Below are 23,851 nucleotides of genomic sequence, written 5' to 3' on the forward strand. Positions count from 1 at the left end.
AAGTCATTAACATCAGGAAAAGAGCACAATAGGAAACAGATAAGAGTGCTGGCAGTGACAAAGTTTCTAGTTCAAATGGCTCTAAGCACTATGGACTTAACATCTGAGGTCATCAGTCCTCTAGATATAGAACTACTTAAACCTAACTAACCTAAGGACATCACACACATCCATGCCCAAGGCAGGATTCGAAATGGCGACCGAAGCAGTCACGCGGCTCTGGACTGAAGCGCATAGAATCGTTCGGCCACAGCGGCCGGCAAAGCTTATAGTTATAGCTTTTTGAGTGTCCTCGCATAAATGTAGGGCAGGAACACGCTATCTGATAGACGGTACATTTTTCCGCGATTTATATGTTATTTTATTGTTGTTTGGCACAGCGTTAACACAAGTCGAATAACAAAATATTTTAACTGAGAACGAGCAACTCAATTTTATTTAATAAACGTATACATGATCCGTATTAGGCTGTAATGTGATGTTTATATAATCGTGCGATTAGCTAATTTGGACTAAGCGTCATTGTCAAGTGCATTTGTAACATCTGCGTTTCATGTTATTTCAAGTCATTCTTAAGTACACGAAATACAGATGTTACCATTGTGGTTGACAATGACGCTTATTCGAAATTAGCTAATCGCAAGATGAAATAAACATCGCATTACAGCCTACTAAGGACCATGTTTACTTATATTAAGCATCTGGAGGCTGTGGATCCCCACAAATACAAAATTTTCATTTCATTTCGTAGGCGGCAGATATATCATTATTCACTCGCGGTTGTCACTCAAGTCTGTGTAGCAAGCCACCCGTGGTGCGTCTTTCTTTACGCAGGGAAGTGAGGGCGGCTAGAGTGTCATCAGTAACGGTTTCCCATTTTGGCTACGAGCGCGTGACACAGAAATCCTGTTACGTGAGTGGCGGCTCCGTTGTCCTGTCGATCGATTGGGCGGGAGACGAGGAAAGGATGGCGGGACACGCAGGGTCTCAAGACGGCGCTGAGAAACTCAGGAAAACACGAAGCTCGTATCTGAGAGGAAAGTGTAGACTCGTGGCTATAGTCGCCGATGCTGCTATGTCAAAAAAGTGTTGTCGTGGTATTCTCTTTACTGGAGAGCTCTGAAACTATGAGATTTTCAGCACGGGTTCACCTAATTTCAGGACAATTTCCTGTTTCTAACTATATGGAACTTGCATTTTCAGTAACAGCTGCGTAAGTTACTGTCCCGATTGTTGCAGAGAAGGTGTAAATTTTTCCCATTGGTTCTAAAGCACGGCTGATGCTTCCTGTCTGGATTTCCCGAACACACATAACTAAACAAAATCAGGCTGCAGTTAGTCTCAAGATTGTCGCTGCAGTCCTGATCTCAGCTCTGAGGTTGCCAGTACAAAATAACCCTGTGTTATTTAACCATCGTGTAAACATCTTTATTTTGTGGACGGGAACAATATGACGCATAGAGAAAAATCTAAATTATAAAATCACTAGAAAAGAATAGAGAAGGTGAAAGATTATCTACAAATTGTTCAGAAACCAGACGGCAATTATAAGTGTTTGATACTAAGGAGGAGTAGTCATTGAGAAGTGCTTCAGATTACCTATCATGTCATTCAGTCTGTTTAATGAGAAAACACTAAAGGACTTGGAATGTCGTTTGAATTTCAGAAAGACCCTAAAAAGTTAAGTTTGCTCGTAGCAAACTTCTTACAGGCGGCTGGGGATTCCGAAGATTAGTAGTTCAAAATGTGTGTCAATCCCTAATGGACCAAACTGCTGAGAACATTGGCCCTCAGAAATACACACTATTTAAACTGACTTGTGCTAAGAACAACACACACATTACCCTTGCCCGGGGAAGACTCGACCTTCGCTTGCCGCGGTAGCCGAGCGGTTATAGGCACTTCTGTCCGGAACCGCACGACTGCTACGGTCGCAGGTTCGAATCGTGCCCCGGGCATGGATGTATGTGATGTCCTTACGTTAGTTAGGTTTAAGTAGTTCTACGTTCTAGGGGACTGATGACCTCAGATATTAAGTCCCATAGTGCTCAGCACCATTTGAACCATCTGAACTCGACCTTCCGGAGGGAGGGCGTGACATGGTACCTCAAACAGCTCGACAACTCTACGCGGCGAAGGTTAGTTGAACGGAATGGATGGTGTCTTGTAATGGAATTATGTGGTGTATGTGGTGTCACCGCCAGACACCACACTTGCTAGGTGGTAGCTTTAAATCGGCCGCGGTCCATTAGTACATGTCGGACCCGCGTGTCGCCACTGTGTGATCGCAGACTGAGCGCCACCGCAAGGCAGGTCTCGAGATACGGAATAGCACTCGCCCAAGTTGTACGGACGACTTTGCTAGCGACTACACTGACGAAGCATAGCTCATTAGCCGAGCAGATAGTTAGAATAGCCTTCAGCTAAGTCAATGGCTACGACCTAGCAAGGCGCCATTAGTAACATTGCATGTATCTAAAGAGTCTCACTTGTATCGCCACAATCTCCAGATGTACCAAAAGGATGGATTAAAGTTAAGTATTCCAGAAGCTACGTACTTTTCTTTATAGCATTCATTACGTATCCTGTTTCAGATCTCACGCCCTCCTGCTTTAACTTAGGGCGTGCCTTTTGGCTTCCTCTCATTGTGTCTAGGCTGTCTTGTCTAGACACAACAGTGTACACCATCAGAGATAAAGTAAGTGTAATGGAATGCTGCAAGATTACATCATATGCCGGTCAGGAAATTAAATTAGGAAAAGGAAACCTGGAAACAGAAGACACGTTTTTCAAGTTGATACCATTTGTAGAAAGGACACAAAATGTATACTGGGAACAACAAAAAACAAATTTCTGAATAAGGAGATATTTGACATCGATATATATTATAAAATGGATGTACATGTGTATGTATGCATGAATGTAAGCATTAGTGTATATAATGTATGTACAACACCTCCACCTAAACCACTGGACCGATTTCTACCGATTTTCGTACTCATATCACTTCTGTCGTGAAGGAATCGCTGTGGGGGTAAGAGGCGCCTACCGTTCAAAGTTGTGAGGCTGAGCGTGGAAAACAAGTGTACCTCACGACACCTGAATACCAAAACTTTATTCATCCGCTATTTGAGGGAGAGAGAGTTAGTGACCTGTAACTAACTTCACCCATACTTTAAAAAATAATACGAAAATTTGTTCTCGGTAAAAATACCCACAACGTCATTAAAGGGGAAAAAATTACCGCCTATTACATCGCTGTTCGTGCAGAAAGCTGCCACACCAGGTATGGCGTTCTAATTTGTTACTTCATTACGATCAACTGTATTAGCGACACATTAGTATTTACATATACCACTGAATGCATATGCAAAATTCTATCATTTTACGGCACATAGTTCAGGACACATTACAATATAAATATTGAGATGTGCGAAAATGTATGACGTTAACATTTATTACTTCTTTGTTACGTATTTGAATCCCAAAGCATTTTGCACACAGCAGTCACATATTCAACTGATTGTACCAGCACACTGTTCGGCTGATATGACGACTTAAACATTGGGCTGTGGGCAGTCGAAACTTCATGGCGCAGTTCACTAGAGACAGAGGTGAAATAGGTGTAATATATATTAAATGTGTGTGAAATATATACAGCATCTGCATATGTCGACAAAGACACATATAGAAACTGCTCATAAACCCATATACCGATATCATCCATTCTTGGTGCATATATTACTTACTATCTGCAAAGAAATACTGTGGCGGTATCGGCAACTTTCTATTGGAGTGGGGATGATGACGTGAAGAAAAAATATGGGAGGAAGGAATAGAGAGGAGAAATAAGAAATTGACACAGATATGGGGAAGGAGGGAATGGAAAGACAGGAGGTGGAGAAATGGGCAGAGAAAGGGAAGAGCAGATTCACATAGAGAGTGGGACGATGACAGAGGAACTGAGGAGAAGACAAAGGCGTCAGGAGGAAATGGGCAGAATGGGGGGGGGGGAGAAGATAGAAGATAGAGTGGCGACGATCAGGTGAACAGAGAGAGGGAGAGTAACAGATGGACAGAGAGAAGGGCAGGAGGAGACGGACAGAGAGTGAACGGTGGAGGAAGAGGCAACGTAGAGAGGGAGAAAGAGATAGAGGGGAAGCGCGAAAAGGTGAACTGAGGGAGAGCGAAGGAGATGAGTTAATAGAAGTGGAATAAATACATACCCCGGCAACGCTGGCTGCTCAGATGGTATAATACAAACATAAATGTTGAGAATCCATTTCTGGACTTAACCTGTTTGGAATGTTGCCTTGTACGGCAGTGAATCGTGTGCATAGAAAGTACAGGCCGGAAAGGAGAATAAGCTTCTGGAATAAGAATACTAAAGTGGAGATGAACAAATCGTACAACTAAAGAAGAAATACTGAGGTGGATCGAGCAGAAAGGGAGCTAATGAGCCAACAAGATTATAATTGGTCGTCGGTTCTTATTATATTAAAGCTACAACTTTGATTTCGCAGTTCTTTCCCGAAGTTAGAGACTTTATGGTGAACAACACATTAAAACTTTATAACTCCAAGTACTGAACATCGTTGTCCATTACTTCTCACATCTTTTGGGGAGCATTCGAATCCTGCGGCGGAAGAGCTGAGCGTCTTGCGAGGAGATTCGTAAATGATCCAGTTTTGCACTTGTTCGTCAAAATCACTGTTCTTGAAACGTTGAAACCATCCTCTGCACTTTCTTTCACCAACAGTTACCCCACCATAGGTATTACACAGCTTTCTATGAGCCTCAGCCATAGATTTATTTATGTTAAGGCACAAAATTAAATCTTCCCCTCAAACGAAGGGAACTGGCCTCGAATGTTCACATCGAAAACAATTTTATAATGTAATCACAAATCTACAAATATTTTGATGTTGTCATATTTACAAGTGCCTGAACTTATTGTAAGACAATTACAATCTACCACCTGTACCATCACTTGCCGTTCCATCTATTGCAAAATGGAGGAGGCAAAGCGTAGATTTCTGGTATCCTGGGACGTCAAGTGATAGTCAGTTTGTCAATGAAGGGGAATATATCGCCAGCGGAGAGAGATGTTTTAGAGGGAGGCAAGCCGTGACTAAATAAACAGGTTCAGCCAGGTGTTGTCTAATAGGTACGCCGAGATGAAGAGGCTTGCATGCTATAGACTAACATGAAGAGCAGCATTCGATTTATCTTCGGCCTGAAGAACATAACAGCACAATATGCCCAATATAAAATGGAGAACCAGCTGCTTCAGCCTTTATTCTCGTACATCATCATAAACTTCGTACTTTCACGAACTACTGATCTCTTCTTAGGTTTCCGAATATCTCTTATAAAAAAAAGGCTCTGAGCACTATGGGACTCAACTGCGGAAGTCAATAGTCCCCTAGAACTTAGAACTAGTTAAACCTAACTAACCTAAGGACATCACAAACATCCATGCCCGAGGCAGGGTTCGAACCTGCGACCGTAGCGGTCTTGCGGTTCCAGACTGCAGCGCCTTTAACCGCACGGCCACTTCGGCCGGCTATCTCTTATAGTTGAGCACATAACGCATTTGCTAATTGGGCAAGTCATGAGTTCTACACTGACGATCCAAAGAAACTGGTACACCCACCTAACATCGTTTAGGGCTCCCCGCAAGCACGCAGAAGTGCCGCAACACGACGTGGTATGGACTCGATTTATGTGTGAAGTGGTGCTGGAAGGAACTGACACCACGAATCCTGCAGGGCTGTCAATAGACCCGAAGAGTACGAGGCGATGGAGATCTCTTCTAAACAATACGTTGCAAGGCATCCCAGATATGCTCAATAATGTTTATGTCTGGGGAGTTTGGTGACAAGCGGAAGTGTTTAAACTCAGAACAGTGCTCCTGTTGCCACTCTGTAGCAATTATGGTAGTTTGAGGTGAAGCATTGTCCTGCTGGAATTACTCAAGACCGTCGGAATGCACAATGGATACGAATGGATGCAGGTGATCAGACATGAGGCTTACGTACGTGTCACCTGTCAGAGTCATATCTAGACGTATCATCGGTCCATATCACTCCAACTGCACACGCCTGACACCATTACAAAGCCTCAAACAGCCTGAACAGACCCAGCTGACATGCAGAGTCCATGGATTCATGAGATTATCTCCATAACCGTACTCGTCCACCCGCTCGATACAATTTTAAACGAGACTCGTCCGACCAGGCGACATGTTTCCAGTCATCAAGAGTCCAATGTCGGTGTTGCCGGGCCCAGGCGAGGCGTGAAGCTTTGTGCAGTCATCAAAGGTACACGAGTGGGACTTCAGCTCCGGAAGCCCATATCGATGATGTTTCGTTAAATGGTTCGCACGCTGACACTTGTTGATGGCCCAGCATTGAAATATGCAGTAATTTTTCTCAAGGGCTGCACTTCTGTCACGCTGAACTATTTGCTGAAGTGGTTGTTGGTCCCGTTGTTGCAGGATCTTTTTCCGGCCGCAGCGATGCTAGAGATTTGTTGTTTTACGAGATTTCTTATATTCACGGTACACTTGTGAAATGGCGTGCGGGATGATCCCCACTTCATCGCTGCCTCGGAGATGCTGTGTCCCATCCCTCGTACAGCGACTATAACACCACATTCAAACTCAGTTCTTGAGAACCTGCCACTGTAGCAGCAGTAACCGATTTAACAACTGCGCCAGACACTTGTTGACTTAAATAGGTGAGCCGACCGCAGCGCCGTATTCTGCCTGTTGACAAACTTCTGTATTTAAATATGCATGCGTATACCGACTTATATGGTGCTTCAGTGTGCATGCATGGCTTAGTTTCGGATCGGGGACTGCTGTTCATAATTCTTCAACATTCGCTTAGTTCCATCCATAGTATCAGCTATATTTCTGTACTGCAATGACAGACCATATTTTCTGAGGAGACTGAATACGAATGTTGCGACTTCTTTCCTTGTCTGTGGTTTTGTCATGTTACCACAAAACGCCTGATGTCTGATTAGTCAGCTTTCTGTTCGTAACGTTCTACCAGCAGTCAACGTTAACGATTCGAATTCATAGTAGTATTCTTGCAATATATTTCTATCCTCCTTCACCTAATACCAGAATATTTCAATACTCTGGCTGTAGCACACGGATGCGTCGCACACAAAGTGAACATACCCTATTAACCATTATGTATTTTTATGCAACTACTTTATGGCATAAAATTCATGTCTGTTACTTGAATTTTTTTTTCGTGCAGCAGTTTTCACAAACGGTAGGATATGTTTCTCAGAGCTGGGTAGTTTAGGAAATACCAGTATCATCCTAAGCTCGATACACCTGAATCGAACTTACCATGGTCGAATGGGCGGGGAGGTGGGGAGTCTGTAAACTAGGCATGCAAACGGCTAATGACGCAAAGATGGAATATCTGACAAGAAACGGACACCCTTTGCGTCCATGTGCTGAAGTTCAGTGGTAAGGGTGAGATGGAACAAGCGCTGTATCGTTGTAAGACGTACAAGGGCTTTAAGTGTGCCGCGGCTTACCACTGTTCTCTACTACCAGCGCTACGTCTTCATAAGACGCCTGTGCTCAACATATAGGGGACTGCAGTGTAATCTAAGAGTGAAATTAAAAATTAAAATAGTTTTTCCAAGCTGGCCCGGGTGGCCGAGCGGTTCTACGCGCTTCAGTCCGAAACCGCGCGACTGCTACGGTCGCTGGTTCGAATCCTGCATCGGACATGGATGTGTGTGATGTCCTTAGTTAGTTAGGTTTAAGTAGTTCTAAGTTCTAGGGGACTAATGACCTCAGATGTTAGGTCCCATAGTGCTCAGAGCCATTTGAACCATTTAGTTTTTCCAAACTTTGTCAGTGTATGCCTCAATACATTAACGTTAACATTGTTAAGTCTCAAAATAGGCAAATGAAGATGTTAGGCAAAAGATAGTGGCGCTGTATAATATGACTACTAAGCTAACAATTAGCCCGAATATGCACATGTATATCACAATTAAAAATTATAAGTCTCAAATTTATCAAAGTAATATTTTGGCAAAAATCGGCGTTTTCACGTAAAATTGAAGGTGCTAAATATTAGACTCCGAAAAGAAAATTCGTATGTCACCTCTGTGACATGTTACAAAATTGTATATGCGACACCAATAAGTTACCTCCATTAATTTTCAAGTTATTTACTAAAAATCTAATCTGGAGAGATAGATTAACTACTATTTATACTACTAATACAACACTCGAATACACTGAAGCACAAATACAGCTGCACAAACTTTCAAGGCCGTATAGTAACTAATAATAACTACAAGGAATCTTAAAGAATTTACGCTTCTGCGGCCGGTGTCGTATTGATTAAAATTCTTCTGGGTATTATGCTAAAAACTAACAACAATAATAAACTAAAACCGACGTTTCGGCCGAATTGCAACGGCCTTCCTCGTGCCCTGAGGAACGCCGTTGCAATTCGGCCGAAACTTCGGTTTTAGTTTATTATTGTTGTTAGTTTTTAGCAATGACGCGCCATAATACCCAGAAGAATTTTAAACACTAAGACATTTCAGAGTTAATGTAATTTCGGCTCAGTTCTAGAAATTCTATCCGGCAAGGTATAAACACAGTCGAGCTACAACTTTCAATAACTAAAGTAAACCTAAGGTTTTTAACATAAAAATTAAGAAGATTGCAAATTGCTAAACGACTGAGATATTAATTACGAGACGTCTGAGAAAGGGCCCATTCAGATGCTGCCATCTGTGCCCAGGGCGGTTGACAACCGACGTTCCTCTGGCGGTCATCTGCTCCCATATATAAATAAGTCAGAGAGGCAGTAAGAAGGAGACCTTCGCTCCGAGATATAAATCTGTTCGCGTCAGCCAAACGCCTGCGTCTGCTGTGAACAAGGCCCAGAAGAAGGGTGTGCCTCGGGTGACGTCACAGCTAGGCAGACTTAAATGCGTTTGCGGTAAAAGTAGGAAGTGAACCCGCAAGACCTATACGCCGTCCTGGATCGTTTAGATTTCACGAAAGTAGCTTTTGACAAAAAATAAAAACATCTACAGCCGTTCTTTTGATTTTATTTTACACTACTGGCAATTAAAATTGCTACACCAAGAAGATGACGTGTTACAGACGCGAAATTTAAATGACAGGAATTAGATGCTGTGATATGCAAATGATTAGCTTTTCAGAGCATTCACACAAAGTTGGCGGCGGTGGCGACACCTACAACGTGCTGATATCAGGAAAGTTTCCAACCGATTTCTCATACACAAACAGCAGTTGACCGGCGTTGCCTGGTGAAACGTTATTGTGATGCCAGGTGTAAGGAGGAGAAATGCGTACCATCACGTTTCCGACTTTGATAAAGGTCTGATTGTAGCCTACCGCGATTGTGGATTATTGTATCGCGACATTGCTGCTCGCGTTGGCCGAGATCCAATGACTGTTAGCAGAACATGGAATTGGTGGGTTCAGGAGGGCAATACGGAACGCCGTGCTGGATCCCAACGGCCTCGTATAACTAGCAGTCGAGATGACAGGCATCTTATCCGCATGGCTGTAACATACCGTGCAGCCACGTCTCGATCCCTGAGTCAACAGATGGGGACGTTTGCAAGACAACAACCATCTGCACGAACAGTTCGACGACGTTTGCAGCAGCATGGACTCTCGGCTCGGAAACCATGGCTGCGGTTACCCTTGACACTTCGTCACAGACAGGAGAGCCTGCGATGGTGTACTCAACGACGAACCTAGGTGCACGAATGGCAAAACGTCATTTTTTCGGATGAATCCAGGTTCTGTTTATAACATCATGATGGTCGCATCCGTGTTTGGCGACATCGCGGTGAACGCACATTGGATGACTGTATTCATCATCGCCATACTGGCGTATCACCCGGCGTGATAGTATGAGGTGCCATTGGTTACACGTCTGGGTCACTTGTTCGCATTGACGGCTTTTGAACAGTGGACGTTAGATTTCATATGTGTTACGACTAGTGGCTCTACCCTTTATTCGATCCCTGCGAAACCCTACATTTCAGCAGGATAATGCACGACCGCATGTTGCAGATCCTGTACGGGCCTTTCTGGATACAGAAAATGTTCGACTGCTGCCCTGGGCAGTACATTCTCCAGCTCTCTTACCAATCGAAAACGTCTGGCCAATGGTGGCCGAGCAACTGGCTCCTCACAATACGCCAGTCACTACTCTTGATGAACTGTGGTATCGAGTTGAAGCTGCATGGGCAGCTGTACCTGTACACGTCATCCAAGCTCTGTTCGACTCAATGCCCAGGCGTATCAAGGCCTTTGTTACGGCCAGAGGTGGTTGTTCTGGGTACTGATTTCTCAGGATCTACGCACCCAAATTGCGTGAAAATGTAATTTGCATTTCTTCTTGGTGTAGCAATTTTAATAGCCAGTAGTGTATTTTGTCGCTATCAGTTTCGACAAAATAAAATAAAATCATAACGACGGCTGTATGTGTTTTTATATTTTGTCAAGATAATAAACGGCCGTCGTCCCAGAGACATCGTGCTAAAAGAATGGATACACAGAAGCTTGAATTAGCTTTTTGTCTGCCGCCAGCAATGTTGGCAAAGTGACGTGGCAAATGGCGAGATTATTTTCCATTTTTAAGGCAAGCAATTAACTTTTGGTGTTTAAAAGTGAGGGTGTTAGACCATTTTAATTGGGACTTCCCGTACTGGTTGCTTCTGAACTGCACTATTAGTGCTGTTCCCGACAGTGGCGATTACAGAAAAACCTCAAGGAGGGGCGCTAAAGATATCTTGAGCTACCTTTAATTTAACCGTAATAAAAAATAACCAAGTTACATGCAAAGTTTAAGAATATTATATTTAAACTCATTACACACATATACAGGGCAATGCTCTCATATGATATAAAAACGTTACAGTTGTTTCCTTCCTTAAATGATGTATTCCATGCGCCTACTCTTCCTGACAAATTGGTTAATCACATCGGCAATAGGACAATGAATATCAAGGTGAGTGGTCAACAGAGCTAAGCTATTAAGTTGATCCTCCAGGAGGATTTCTCCATTATTGTCGACCTCAGCCATGTCTTTGTACGCCGCAACTTTGAAAAACTTCTTTCCACTGTAGCAATAGATGCAGGTAGACCGGCAACTATTTTGTAGAGCGAGTGCAAAGTTGGATAGTTAGATTTACGACGTGCGTGCTACATAGAAAAGTTCAACCACTCGATAACTCGATTCAGTCGAGTCGACTGACGAAAGAAATGAACGAGTAGCGTGCGGGCTGACTGGCGGGGGCGGCGCTGGTGGCAATGCGGCGGGCCTTCAAGGTGAGGCGACCCCCCCCCCCCCCCCAAATGTATCCACCACTGGTTCCCGATACTTATGTTAGACTGAATACTATGACTTATGTTATGTTCGTGTGAACTTTTATTGAATACATCACTCACTTAAAAGTCAAAACTCTTATTTCTAACCATATTTACTGATCACGCTGAGTAAATAGCAAGTAGGAACATTTTCAGTGAGTGAACACACAAAATAATGTGGGCTAGAGGCAGTAAATTATAGTCGATATGCTCTCCGATTTCGAGGCTGACCGAAAAAATAGTTTTCAGGTTCTTGTAAACGTCAAAGGTGGGTGTGAACAACACACAGACAATTTAAGTGTCATTTGCAAACGACATAAACGAAGTAACAACCGTTGGAATATACATCCGTAGTCCTACAAGGAGACGCAGAATTTGAAGATGCAGAATTTAAAGTAATATGTGATGAAAAAGATTTACTGGATTAATATACCCTATAACACCGATATGGATCAGGATATTAAGAAAATTGCACCATTTTATAGAAGAGTCACAGAAACGAAGATGTGATCGGTTGTGTCAAGATTTTGATTATTCGAGTTTACACGCTAACATCTGAAGCAAAGGAAAGCGGTGATAAGAATGTAAGTTGCCCATTAAGCACTACAATGATGGTAGAATTGGACTGAATAGAAGGGAAAGATAGACGGAAAAACGGATGTAGAACCAGGAAATGAAACAAAAGGGGCGGAGAGAACCATCATCGAACACTGTAGACATGCCAAACTTGTGGTGAGTACATAACATACAGATTTTCTATAACTATTCAAAGATTCAAAAACTGGATTATTTTGTCTTTCACCCTATGTTTGGGACACATCTGTGTCACATAAAGTTAACTGTTGTATTTTTGTTTTTCCTTTTCTTAATGAAACTCATTAATACGATTTGTTTGATTGCTGTCTAGCACGCTGAGAAATTTTTCCCAGACTCTTCATAGTTAACGACTAGGCAGGATTCGACATTTGACGACGAGTATTAGAAGACCTCAACAGCCGGCGGCCGCGGACTTTCTTATGTGTTTTGCTGGCACATTGATTCTACATTGTCTTTTCTTTGCAGGGATATGTTTATTTGCTTTAATAGCATCTCTTATAGTGTTTTTTTGCAATCAGTGTTTTAAGGTGCTTTTTGCCTCGTCTGTTTATTGCCTCTGTCTCTTCCAATATGAGCAACCCACCTCTCCCACCGCCTGCTCAGGCGCCTCAGCTGCAAGTGATAGATGCAATGCAGCTAACACAGATGTTTCAGTTTCAGATACACTGCTAAACACGGTATAGAAGCTCTCACTATTCAAGGGGACACCGCAGAGCAAAATACAACTGTAACTCCGAGTGCCATACCACCTTTTCGCCAGTTAAATGAAAAGACAAGGAGGGGTTCGACTGGCTGCAACAGTTTGCTCACAGCGTACCAGGTACTTTACTTTTCATCAATGGTACGAAGTGCAGTGTTTCGCCTATCTCAGAAATTGCTTCCTAACGCCACACCGAGTGAACTTTCCTATGATCAGTTTGTAGAATCGCTAACTTTCATGACTAATAAGTGAATGTGGTAGCAGCTACGTACCAATTCTTTTGTTGCAAGAAAAGGACAGAACAAACTTATCGCGAGTGGTAACAGATTTGCAGGATATGATGAGGAAATGCAAATTCCAATGTTCATGTAGTGTTTTATATTCAGATGTTATGTTGCACGATGTGATTTTGTACAATGTAACTGATGTCAGACTTGGAGAACAGATTTTGTAACAGTCCGATCCACCATGCCAGCACTTAGTGAAAATCCTAGGTCGTATAATTCAGGTGCTGTGTCGGACAATAAATTTGAGCAATCACAAATTCGTCTGGTCGAGTCGCCCCATACTCGCGACTGGCCAATTAGGCAGCAACAGCCCACGAATGCCATGCCACGTAAACAGTTCCCTACACAGGCGAACAGAATCAAGTCATGCCCTCGGTGCTATGCATGGCATAAACGCCAAGACTCCTCGTCTAGACAAGCACGGTGTTATGCTTGTGGTAAGAGAGATCACGTACAGTCCATATGTGTGCAACGGAAAAAAACAGAAGAATTTCGCCCACTCAAAAAATCTAGTCACAAGGCTCATCTAATCAATGCAGTGTATCCAAAGCCTGCTGCAGGCATTAGCAAAACTAGCAAGAAAACAGTTTCTTCAGTGCTACGCCAGTCCAACAAAGTTTTTGTTCATTTGCGTATTAGTGGAAAACGTATGAAATTGCAGTTGGACAAAGGTGCCTTTGTTACATTGCTGAATCGCAACACATATGAACTGTTACCCGTGGATGTCTAAAACTAGCACACACCTGACAACTTAAAATGGTTCTTGGCAAATGTGCTTTGCCTGCCATGTATGTGGACTGTATCTTTTACTGTGCTACAATCAGGCGATTGAGAGAACGTCTTGGCCTTCATTCATTTGATTTGTTTGGCTTCCAAATTCAGGACAATGTGATGTCACTGTCTGCATTCAACACCAAACACAGTTTGGCTAGCTTTCTGAAAGAATTCCCTGAACGCTTTTCTGAAGGTTTAGACAAGACTAACAATTTTTTGCACATGTTACTTTGAAAGACAATGCTCAGCCAAAATTTTCCGTCCAGAACTGTTCCCGTTGCATTACGGGACGAAATCTCTGCTGAACTTAGAGAATTGCGAGATAAGGGAGCTATTGTGCCAATAAAAGCTTGTCAATGGGAGAGTTCACTGATTTTGCTCCCCAAACCTTCAGGTAGCAATCGCCTCTGTGTTGACTTTAAGTCTACAGTCAACCCACAAACTGTGATTAATACTTATACATTGCCACGGTCAGAGTATCTAATGGACGGATTAGGCGCTGGTCGCTACTTTTCAAATATTGATTAGCACAATGCATATCTTCAAACACCACTAGACGAAGTATCTCAAAAAGTGTGTGTTGTGAACACTCATTTGGGCTGCCTTTTGGCAGTGCTTCCGCAACCGTCATTTTCCAACGATATTTGGAACGGTTCCCTGCTCAAGTACCAAACTCTTAAAACTATTGGGACGATCTTGTCGTAGCATGTCATACACCTGAAAAAGACACTGCAAATTGGCGTGCTTTGTTTCGTACGTTATCTGATGCAGGACAAGTGTGATTTTCTTAAACCTGGGTTGCAGTATCTTGGTCATGTCGCAACCAGTCAACGTGTACATACTCTTCAGTCACATTTGTTAGTCATTCCTGACTTGCAGTTCTTCGGAATGTCACAGAATTGCAGCCGGTCTTAAGAAAAGTGAACTATTATATTCGGTTCATACCAAATGCTGCACAAATCGCAACTCCATTGCTTCGCTTGCGTCGCAAGAACGTTCCGTTTGTTTGGACAAATGAGTGCCAAGAAGCTTTTCAAAAACTTAATGAAGCATTGCTCAGTGATCGGTGCTTGATTCACTCTGAACCTAACAAAACAGTAGCGTGGCAAGTTGTCGCTTCCTCTTACGTAATCGGAGTAGTGCTTTCGCACAGATTTCGTGATAAAAGACAGGCCTATTGCTTTCGCATCGAAAGTGTTGTCCGAAGCTCAGTATAACTATTCAAAAATAAAAAAGAGGCATTAGCTGTTGTGTACGATGTCACCAAATTCCACCACTATTTGCATGACAGAAAAATCTACTTAGTAACGGTTCACAAGCCATTGCAGTTCTTGTTTCACCAATGAAGCTGGTTCCTCTATTTCAATACCAGTAAGAGACTGTGTATCGTCTGACAGCTCAACATGGTAATGCGGATGCACCTACATGCCTTCCGATTGGCCCTGATACCGTGTTTGACTCTTCTGCGGCATCTTGTTGACATATCGATTCTCATTATTCTGAATTACTTCACTCCTTTCCTCTAAACTATAGCAAAATTGCACAGGCCAAGGAAGCTGATTCAGATTTGAACATTTTGCTAAAATACATTCGCACATCTTGGCCTCGCTCATTGCTTAGCATAAAGAACTCTGTAGTGCGCCGATACTTTGCACGTCGGCATAGCCTCGCTACACCGCAAGGTGTGATTCTTGATCAAAATGACAGTGGACAGTCACGTTTGTTGATCCCCAAAGCTTTGCAAAATATAGTGTTGCAGTTACTTCACCAAAGACACTGAGGGATTATTCGTACGCAACAGTCAGCGCGTCGACACTGTACTTGGCAGGGTATGGACACCCTAATTGAACAGACAACGTCACTGTGTCATGCATTTGCGGAAAATCAGTCCGCTCCGCGCAAAACTTCTCTGCTTGGCCTAAGTCGCAATCACCATGGCTACGTGTTCACGTAGACTTTGCGGGACGTTTCTGGAGCACTCGTGGGTCACTGTGGTAGACTCGTATAGCAAATTTCCTTTCGTGGTGCCAATGAACTCGATAAAGTCATGAAGCACAATTATGGTGGTGTCCTCTATTTTTTGCCTCGAAGATTTTCCTGACGTCATAGTGTCGGACAGCGGCCCTCAGTTCACGGCACATGAGTTTCAAACGTTCTGTGAACGCAATGTTATACGGCACCTAAATACTGCACCTTTTCATCCACAGTCAAGCGGCGAAGCGAAAAGTTTTGTCAGAACCTTCAAAAAGCAGTTGGCCAAACTTGGCACCGCACATGCCAGGGAATGCAACTATTCAACTATTTCTCACTTCCTGTCGTTCACATCCACGAGATGGGCCATCGCCGGCCGACAGCGCGGCCACACCAGCCGCCACAGGGTGTCATCAGGAAACCGCGAGACGACTCCATGGAGACGGAACCTTCGCTTCCTCAACCTCCTCTCACGCTACTGATGTGGTTGGACCCGCCCACGCTGCAGCAGCCGACGCGTTCTACACCTTGTTGTGGATCTCAGGAGGTCGTTTTCCTGGGGACGGTTCCACCAGAGCGAAGGCCGGATGGCGGGGTACGACAGGAGGTCTGCCGTCCCCCGCAGCCACAGGTTCGAGTCCATCGCAGTAGCCACGCTCCTGCCTCCCCATCCGCTGTCGTGCTCTCTACATGACGATGGTCCGTCGCTTTGGGTGGGAGGGGGTGGGGGCGTGGAGGAATGCGAATTCGTGAAGTCAAGCGCCCGCATGTCTGTACGGAACACGATAGAGCAGAGATGCTGTGAAGAAGACATCAGCCAATTTCACGGCGACCGATCATTCTCCAGGACGACAATGCGACAGCAGCCAAGTTCTACGAGAGCTTCGAGATACGAGACTTCAATAGAAAAGTCAAAGCTCATTGCTTTGCTCGTAGATTCTATGCATCCCAGACTTGGAATTGTTATACTGAAGAACATCGATTATTCTGTCTTGGCCCTTTGCTTGCGACACATGTGTTTAACACAAAGTTAAGTATTGTATTTTTTTTCCTTTTCGTAATAAAACTTAGTAATACGATTTGTTTGAATGTTGTCTAGCGATCCAAGAAAACAGGTTCCCTAGACTCCCCGTGGTTGACGACTAGACAGGATTCAACGCTATGAATGTCCGACGAAACATTGTATCTTATTTATGAAGAACACAGACACTGAAATCACGTATTTATCCGCTGGCACTAAGCAAGCGACTTTCAATTAAAATGTCTCTCCTGTATGGAAATGCACCAGGGATGTACGAGTGCAGCTTGTACCCACATGTTCGACGACATATGGAAGTTGGGTGTAGCTGTGAAGCGTGCTTGGATAGCCAAATAGACAGACTGCTTTCCGCAGTCGTGCGGCGCGCAGGTCTGTTTACGACCCTGTCGCGGTGTATAGCGCGTACGCGTTTCTTTACTTCGTGTTACCCTTCGCTAGTGCTTGTACTTTTGAACTAGAATGGCTCATTCGTACCGACAATCTACTATCAAGATCGGCTTTGATAATGAATTTGCTCGACCGAAGGTATTTGGAATATAATTTATACGTGAAGAAATTAAAACTGAACCACAAGAAATGATTGGCTTCCACTTCTCTATCGCAAGCAGTGTGGTCTATTTGAAACTGATCAACGACACGGCGTGTGACAAGATCGTACGCGACCATAAAGATGGAATTCAATGTAGACATTCATACGGCCACGTCGGAACAGTGGCAACTGATCATGCGGGACTTGGGTTGAGAATTGTAAGAGTATTTGAGCTACCATTTAAGGTTCCGGCTGAGATCGTGCTACAAACCTACGGACGGGTACTTAATCACATAGCAGAAAAATGGACAACCTTTACCAGGTAGCCGGTACTTAACGGTGTGCGACAAATACGGATCGAGCTATCAAAACCTGTGCCGTCTTATTTCACAATTGGTGGCTGCAGAGTGATAGTCATTTACGACGGACAGCCGAAAACTTGGTCAGGTTGTGGTCAGGAAGGTCACATTCGCTGAGCGTGTCTTCAACGAAGAATTGCACAGATACCGACAGGTCAGTCTGTAGCAATACCTGCAGCAACGTCTCTCCCTCCCACATATGCAAATGTGTTCCGGATGGACGCACCACCGAACAGTGACAGCGCCCAGCAGCTGGACACACCAGTCGAAAAGCCGACGGCGACGCCCCCCACCCAGCCCTGTGGCCGAGCGGTTCTAGGCGCTTCAGTCTGGAACCGTGCTGCTGCTACGGTCGCAGGTTCGAATCCTGCCTCGGGCATGGATGTGTGTGATGTCCTTAGGTTAGTTAGGTTTAAGTAGTTCTAAGTCTAGGGGACTGATGACCTCATATATTAAGTCCCATAGTGCTTAGAGTGAGTTGGACCATTTTGGACTCCACCCAGCAGCACCGGCTGATACCACCAGTACAGAGATCGGATGAAGCAATGGTCATCGACAGTCGAATAGTGCCAACGGCTGCCTTCGTGTCCGACTGCAGTGGTGACAGAGACACTCACCCGCATTCGGATACGGAAACGCACACGCGTGGGCAATGGTCTCCGAAACGGTGCAAGAAACGACGCCTAAGGCCTTCGAATGACTCCTTAATACGTATGCAGGACGATGATCAAGAAACGACCAAGTAAGACGGCCACCTTACAGAAGGTCCAGAGACTTCTCCATCCAGAACACCGTCATCTCGACAACAGCATACGTCAAGAGCGACCTGAAAAACTTGACAACGCACGGCAACCTGCAGTCAACTGCCACTCCCAAGCCTTAGAAGAGGAGCCATAGAGAGACGTGGCTGGCGAGCACCTTTACACAAAAAACTTGTCCCAAGGAGACTGGGCTTATGACTGTGGAGGGGACCCACCGATAGTCGCAGCTGGCGACACGACGGGGCGACGCCCCGCTAAAGTTCAACTTATAACCAACGACGGCGGGCAAGACTAGGTCACGTAACGTGCCAGAACAACAGCAGGCGGCGTAACCTCCCATGGCCGATATACATGCGACGAAACTAAGCATATCGGCTTGCTTGTATCAATATCAATAATATGACCGCAGATTAAGATGTCCTTACCCATATATATGCTCCAAGCAGCAGACATCCACATCGTCCTCCTACAAGACGTATACGTCGATGAATTCCCTGCCATGTGCGGGTAAGTATCCTAACCTTCTAAATTGGTAGCGGCACAGCAATACTTCTTAAAGAAGGCATCACGGCACGGGAATTAGCAATGACAGTACCTGATATACGACCCATCAACATCTATCCACCGACGAAATTGCCCCGCTCCTCCAAGGTCGACACGACCAATTATTCCTAGGTGGCAATTTTAATTGTGTACTTGCACCGAAAGACCAATTTCCTCGATATACCCCTTGCCCGGAATTACCTCAATGTTGGTGCATAGTATGCATCTGGTTGTCATTTGGGAGCATGTCCACGCCCTCCGCTCTCGATACACACATACAACAAGTCATTCCACTAGTCGTCTCGACCGAATATATGTTGTATTATAGACAATAAAAATCCTTATCTCCTTTCCTTATCTCCCTCCCTTTTCTTAAAAAAAACATTCACTTTTTTTTGGTGGCAGTGCCTCTGTAGATTGCTCGCTAGGCGGGTGACCTTGAAGGGGACTTCCCTACTTTGGCCCATATAAACAAGTACTCGTCAGCATTCAACTTCTTCTTTCTTTTAGTAGAAAGGGCTCTTATAGGGAAGTTTTCCGCATTCTAATAATCAGAATCCTAGTCCACAGAGTTTGCAAGTTTTCGTGGACACGTCAGAAAATTATAGCTGCCGCATTGCGCCGCTCCTCGCCTACAGTGGGCCGTTTCCCTCTGCCGTCTGAACCCAGGTGAACGGCTAAAGTATTTCTGCCGCGGCGGAGGGTTGTTAAATGATATTCACAGCTCCATGTTCTCCGGTGAACCATAGTTTGAGGTGTACTTGGTCGTAGTTGACTCAATTTGAATACAAATGGGCCTCACCTTGGATTCCTGTACACAAAGTCAATTTGTATTGTAGACGAGATTGTTTCACGGGAGAATGTGTATAGTTTCCTTCCCAATGAAAGTTTTGGCAATCAAGCACCATCCATTTTCTAACTTTTGTTTGTCATTGTTTTTGTCAGGTTCATCAGCTATTTGTAGTTATAGTAGGATGATTAAAAACTTGTCATTACGTTTGTAAAGTTAAATTTGCCACTGTTCTCATTCACACTCCCTCAACTATTCACTATTCTCATTTTAATAATTTTTTGCGGTAATGTTTGGGTACACCAGAAATTCAAAGTTAAATCACATTAAATTATACTCAATTTGACTTCGGAAAGTAACTGCAGATATAGACAACAAATGTGCCATGAGTAAATTCACTAATTTCATAAATATTGGTTTAAACATGTAGTTCACGATTTGAAGAGTACTGAGAAGATAATACTTTTAGTTATGTTTAGACAACATTAACCATCTGTCGGAGATATGGTTATGATTAAAACAAGCGACGACTTGGAGCGTTAGCATCCACACAGCGATTAATTGGCTATCAAAGAGGAAAGAAAACAAGAAATAAATGAGTTATGTAATGTATGAACTTCAAATCCATGAAGGAACTATGCGCGCATTAAACAACGAGGGCGGGAATCATGTACGTACAGATTCAAAATGAATTTAAGAAAGTACACAAGAGTTCGTGCAGGACGTTAGCTCATAAATTACAAATGAGAGGAATTATTAAATGAAATGTAAATTAAAACGAAGTGAAAGAAACAAATGCAGACACATTATGATATAGTTTCATATACGATTACACTATAGGCATGGAATATGATGTAGCTTCATAACCAATTACTCTATATATATTACATTTGCAACATAAAATAGTTTTCTTACACAAAGATTTACAATAGTAAATAGGAAAATAAATACGTTAACATGATAAAAGTATGTGACGTATGGTCGTTAAAAATTAAAATGACAGATACTAAATTTATAATATAACTTATTAAAAACTTACAAGCCAGCGATGATAAGAAAGATAAATTGGAAACTATGCTGAACCCAATCGACAACATTATTTTACGAGTATATTACTATTGATACCGCACAATGTAAGGTCTATCTAACTTTCGAATATTTTTACATCTTAAATGCTGTAATATGTAAACACGGTAAAAATGTTTCATTGGGTAGTGAACGAGTACGTACCCTATGCACTATTTCACACTTTTTAGATTCCATACATTTTAGTATATGACAGTTATTGTAGGCGTCAATGAAAATGTCTCTGTCTTTTACCTTAGTCCCCGTCATAGAAAGCCCCTTAGTCTCAGATCTGTGGAAAAGCACTGAGTCGAAGCAAATTAGTTCACGATTAAGTTACCTATTTCCTGTTTTATTCTCCTGAAATTTCACATAACATCGACGAGATACGCTTTATTGGTCTATGTAGCCAATAAAAAATCCAATATAATTACGTCTCCCCAAGGCCTTACATACAGCTGACAGAAAAGTTTACCACCGACAGGAAATACCTGTCATGTTCCAGAGAAAAACTGTTATCTCTGGCTGCCAGCATTGTCAGATTCCCTCTCTAGAATTATTACAACGTTGCGTTGTAGCAACAGCGAAATTATACTAGAGCAGAAATTAGATTAGGCAGATGACTGATGTACACAGCAGTGGGGGGGGGGGGGGGGGGGGGGAGGGGACTGACTCAGGTAAGTACGGCCATCAGTAAGAGTGGTAAAGAGGAAGTTACTGCTGTATGCCTTACCTATTCGTCGGTGCAATGTGGCCGCTTTTGCAGTCGCACTGGACGTGTGTAGAGGATCTGTGCCAAATGTCTCCTGGCTGTTGTGCAGACCAGACTTCGGCAGGGAGTCCTGAAATCACGTAAAAACACCTGTTGCAAGCAGCTGCCACGGTAACGATAAAAGTATTTCTGGAACTCACAAGTAAGTGGATTATAACAATGAACAACGTCAAGAACTTGACCTGCCCGCTTGCACTGCAGCCAATGAAAGTTGCAGCACCAGAAAGGACAGAAAAAAATTATTTGTTGTGGTCTTACACTGCTGTAGAAACAATGCTTCACTAAATTTTGGCCATACGGGGCGTGATTGTTGTTAAAACAGCTGCCGCCTGTTTGAGCAACAGCGACCTTAAACCGGATCAGCATCGAGCCAAACTGAGCTTTGAAGATAGCTACGCTGTCTGATCAAAAGTATCGACACCTGTTACTAGAACTTCGTATAGAATGTGTTCGCCCTTCGTCTTTATGACGGCCTAAACTCTGTTCGGGACTCTTCCAGTGAGGTGTCTGATTGCCTGTGGATGGGTGACAGCCTGTTTTTCCTGAAGGGCAGAAACTGGACAACTTAGTGAGGATGGATGCTGGCTCTGGATCAAAGCCAATATTTTAAGTCATCCCTACCGGTTCAAATGGCTCTAAGCACTATGGGACTTAACATCTGAGGCCATCAGTCCCCTAGAGTTAGAACTACTTAAACCTAACTAACCTATGGACATCACACACATCCATGCCCGAGGCAAGATTCGAACCAGTGACCGTGGCAGCAGCGCAGTTCTCGACTGAAGCGCCTAGAACCGCTCGTCCACTGTGGCCGGCTCATCCCTAATGCATTACACTATGTTCAGGTAGGGACTCTGCGCAGGCAGTCTATTCCCGGAATGTTATTGTCCAGAAAACATTGCGTCGTAAGCGGTGCAGTATGGTGAGGTGCACTTTCATGCTGATTCGATCATAGATTTCGACCTGTTCCTCTAGTATGCATAGTACACAATGCTTCAAAACGAGTTATGTCCTTCCGCAACAGGTGGTGGTGGAAGTAAGTTCCTATGGAAACAAACTCCTGAGGTCATCCGCTTCCTAGGCTTACACACTACTTAATCTAACTGAAGCTAACTTACGCTAAGGACAACATACACACGCATGCTCCAGAAAGGAACGCCCGACGGGGGGGAGAGTCGCGCGAACCGTGGCAAGGCGCCTAAGACCACGTCGTTTCCCCGCAGTAAGGGACCACATCATAAGAATGTGCAACCCCATCATCAGTACCTCAGGTTTACACTGCCCATAATGGCAGGTAACGTTCTCCAGGCACTCACCAAACGCAAACCCTTCCACCGGATTGCCACAGGATACAGCGTGTTTCATTGCTCCAGATGGGCCGGCCGGAGTGGCCTTGCAGTTCTAGGCGCTACAGTGTGGAGCCGAGCGACCGCTACGGTCGCAGGTTCGAATCCTGCCTCGGGCATGGATGTGTGTGATGTCCTTACGTTAGTTAGGTTTAATTAGTTCGAAGTTCTAGGCGACTGATGACCTAAGAAGTTAAGTCACATAGTGCTCAGAGCCATCTGAACCATTGCTCCAGATGACTTGTTTTTATTCATTCCCTTGCAGTGGCCTCGCTCTTTACCTCACCTCAAGCGCCGCTTAGCAGTGGCAATAGAAATGTGTAGCTTGTGGGTAGCTGCTCCACCACTGTATCAGATCCTTTCTGACTCTCTACGCACAGTCATTGTGCTAGCTGGACAGCATGTACCGCTCTGGAACTGACAAGTGTTTCCACCGCTGATTTCATGCGATGTTTCTGCAGTCACTCTCCGCAATACTCGACGCTTCCTGTCATTCAGGTTGGCCTGGTCTTGGATTAGCTCTGGTTATTTCTTCTCATTTCCGCTTCAAAATCAGGACACCCACAGTTTATTTTGGCAGTTTTAGAAGGGTTCAAATGTCCCTCATGAATGTTTTACTCAGGTGACATACGGTGGCAGTACACATTCGAAGTCAGCAAGCTCTCGTGAGAGATATACTTTGTTTTCCTCTGGTGATATCAAGTGGTCAGTTCTGCGAAGCATAGTGATGTGCGGATGAATTTCGATCATACATCAGTCAACGTTGCCTCATCACTACGCCAGGATCTATCAGTCGCAGTGGTTGTAAACTAATGGCAAGATTTCTGAAGAACGACCTGTCCGAGATAACAGTTGACCACCGTCTGTCTGCAGGCAGATCAGGAAAATACGGACATATATTCTTGTTATCT

At 43.9% G+C, this 23,851-nt stretch overlaps 1 protein-coding gene across 3 annotated transcripts in view; it reads right to left on the reverse strand.

Moving 5' to 3' along the window:
* LOC126466578 (serine/arginine repetitive matrix protein 1-like) overlaps positions 1 to 23,851 on the reverse strand; it is a 636,028-nt gene that overhangs the window by 142,821 nt on the left and 469,356 nt on the right. For all 3 annotated transcript variants that reach the window (XM_050096398.1, XM_050096396.1, XM_050096395.1), the window contains exon 5: positions 21,556 to 21,664. In XM_050096398.1, the coding sequence (XP_049952355.1) occupies positions 21,556 to 21,664 (109 nt within the window). The remainder of the gene's footprint in view (positions 1 to 21,555; positions 21,665 to 23,851) is intronic.

Source organism: Schistocerca serialis, chromosome 1 (assembly GCF_023864345.2).
Source record: "Schistocerca serialis cubense isolate TAMUIC-IGC-003099 chromosome 1, iqSchSeri2.2, whole genome shotgun sequence".
Classification (NCBI taxonomy): domain Eukaryota; kingdom Metazoa; phylum Arthropoda; class Insecta; order Orthoptera; family Acrididae; genus Schistocerca; species Schistocerca serialis.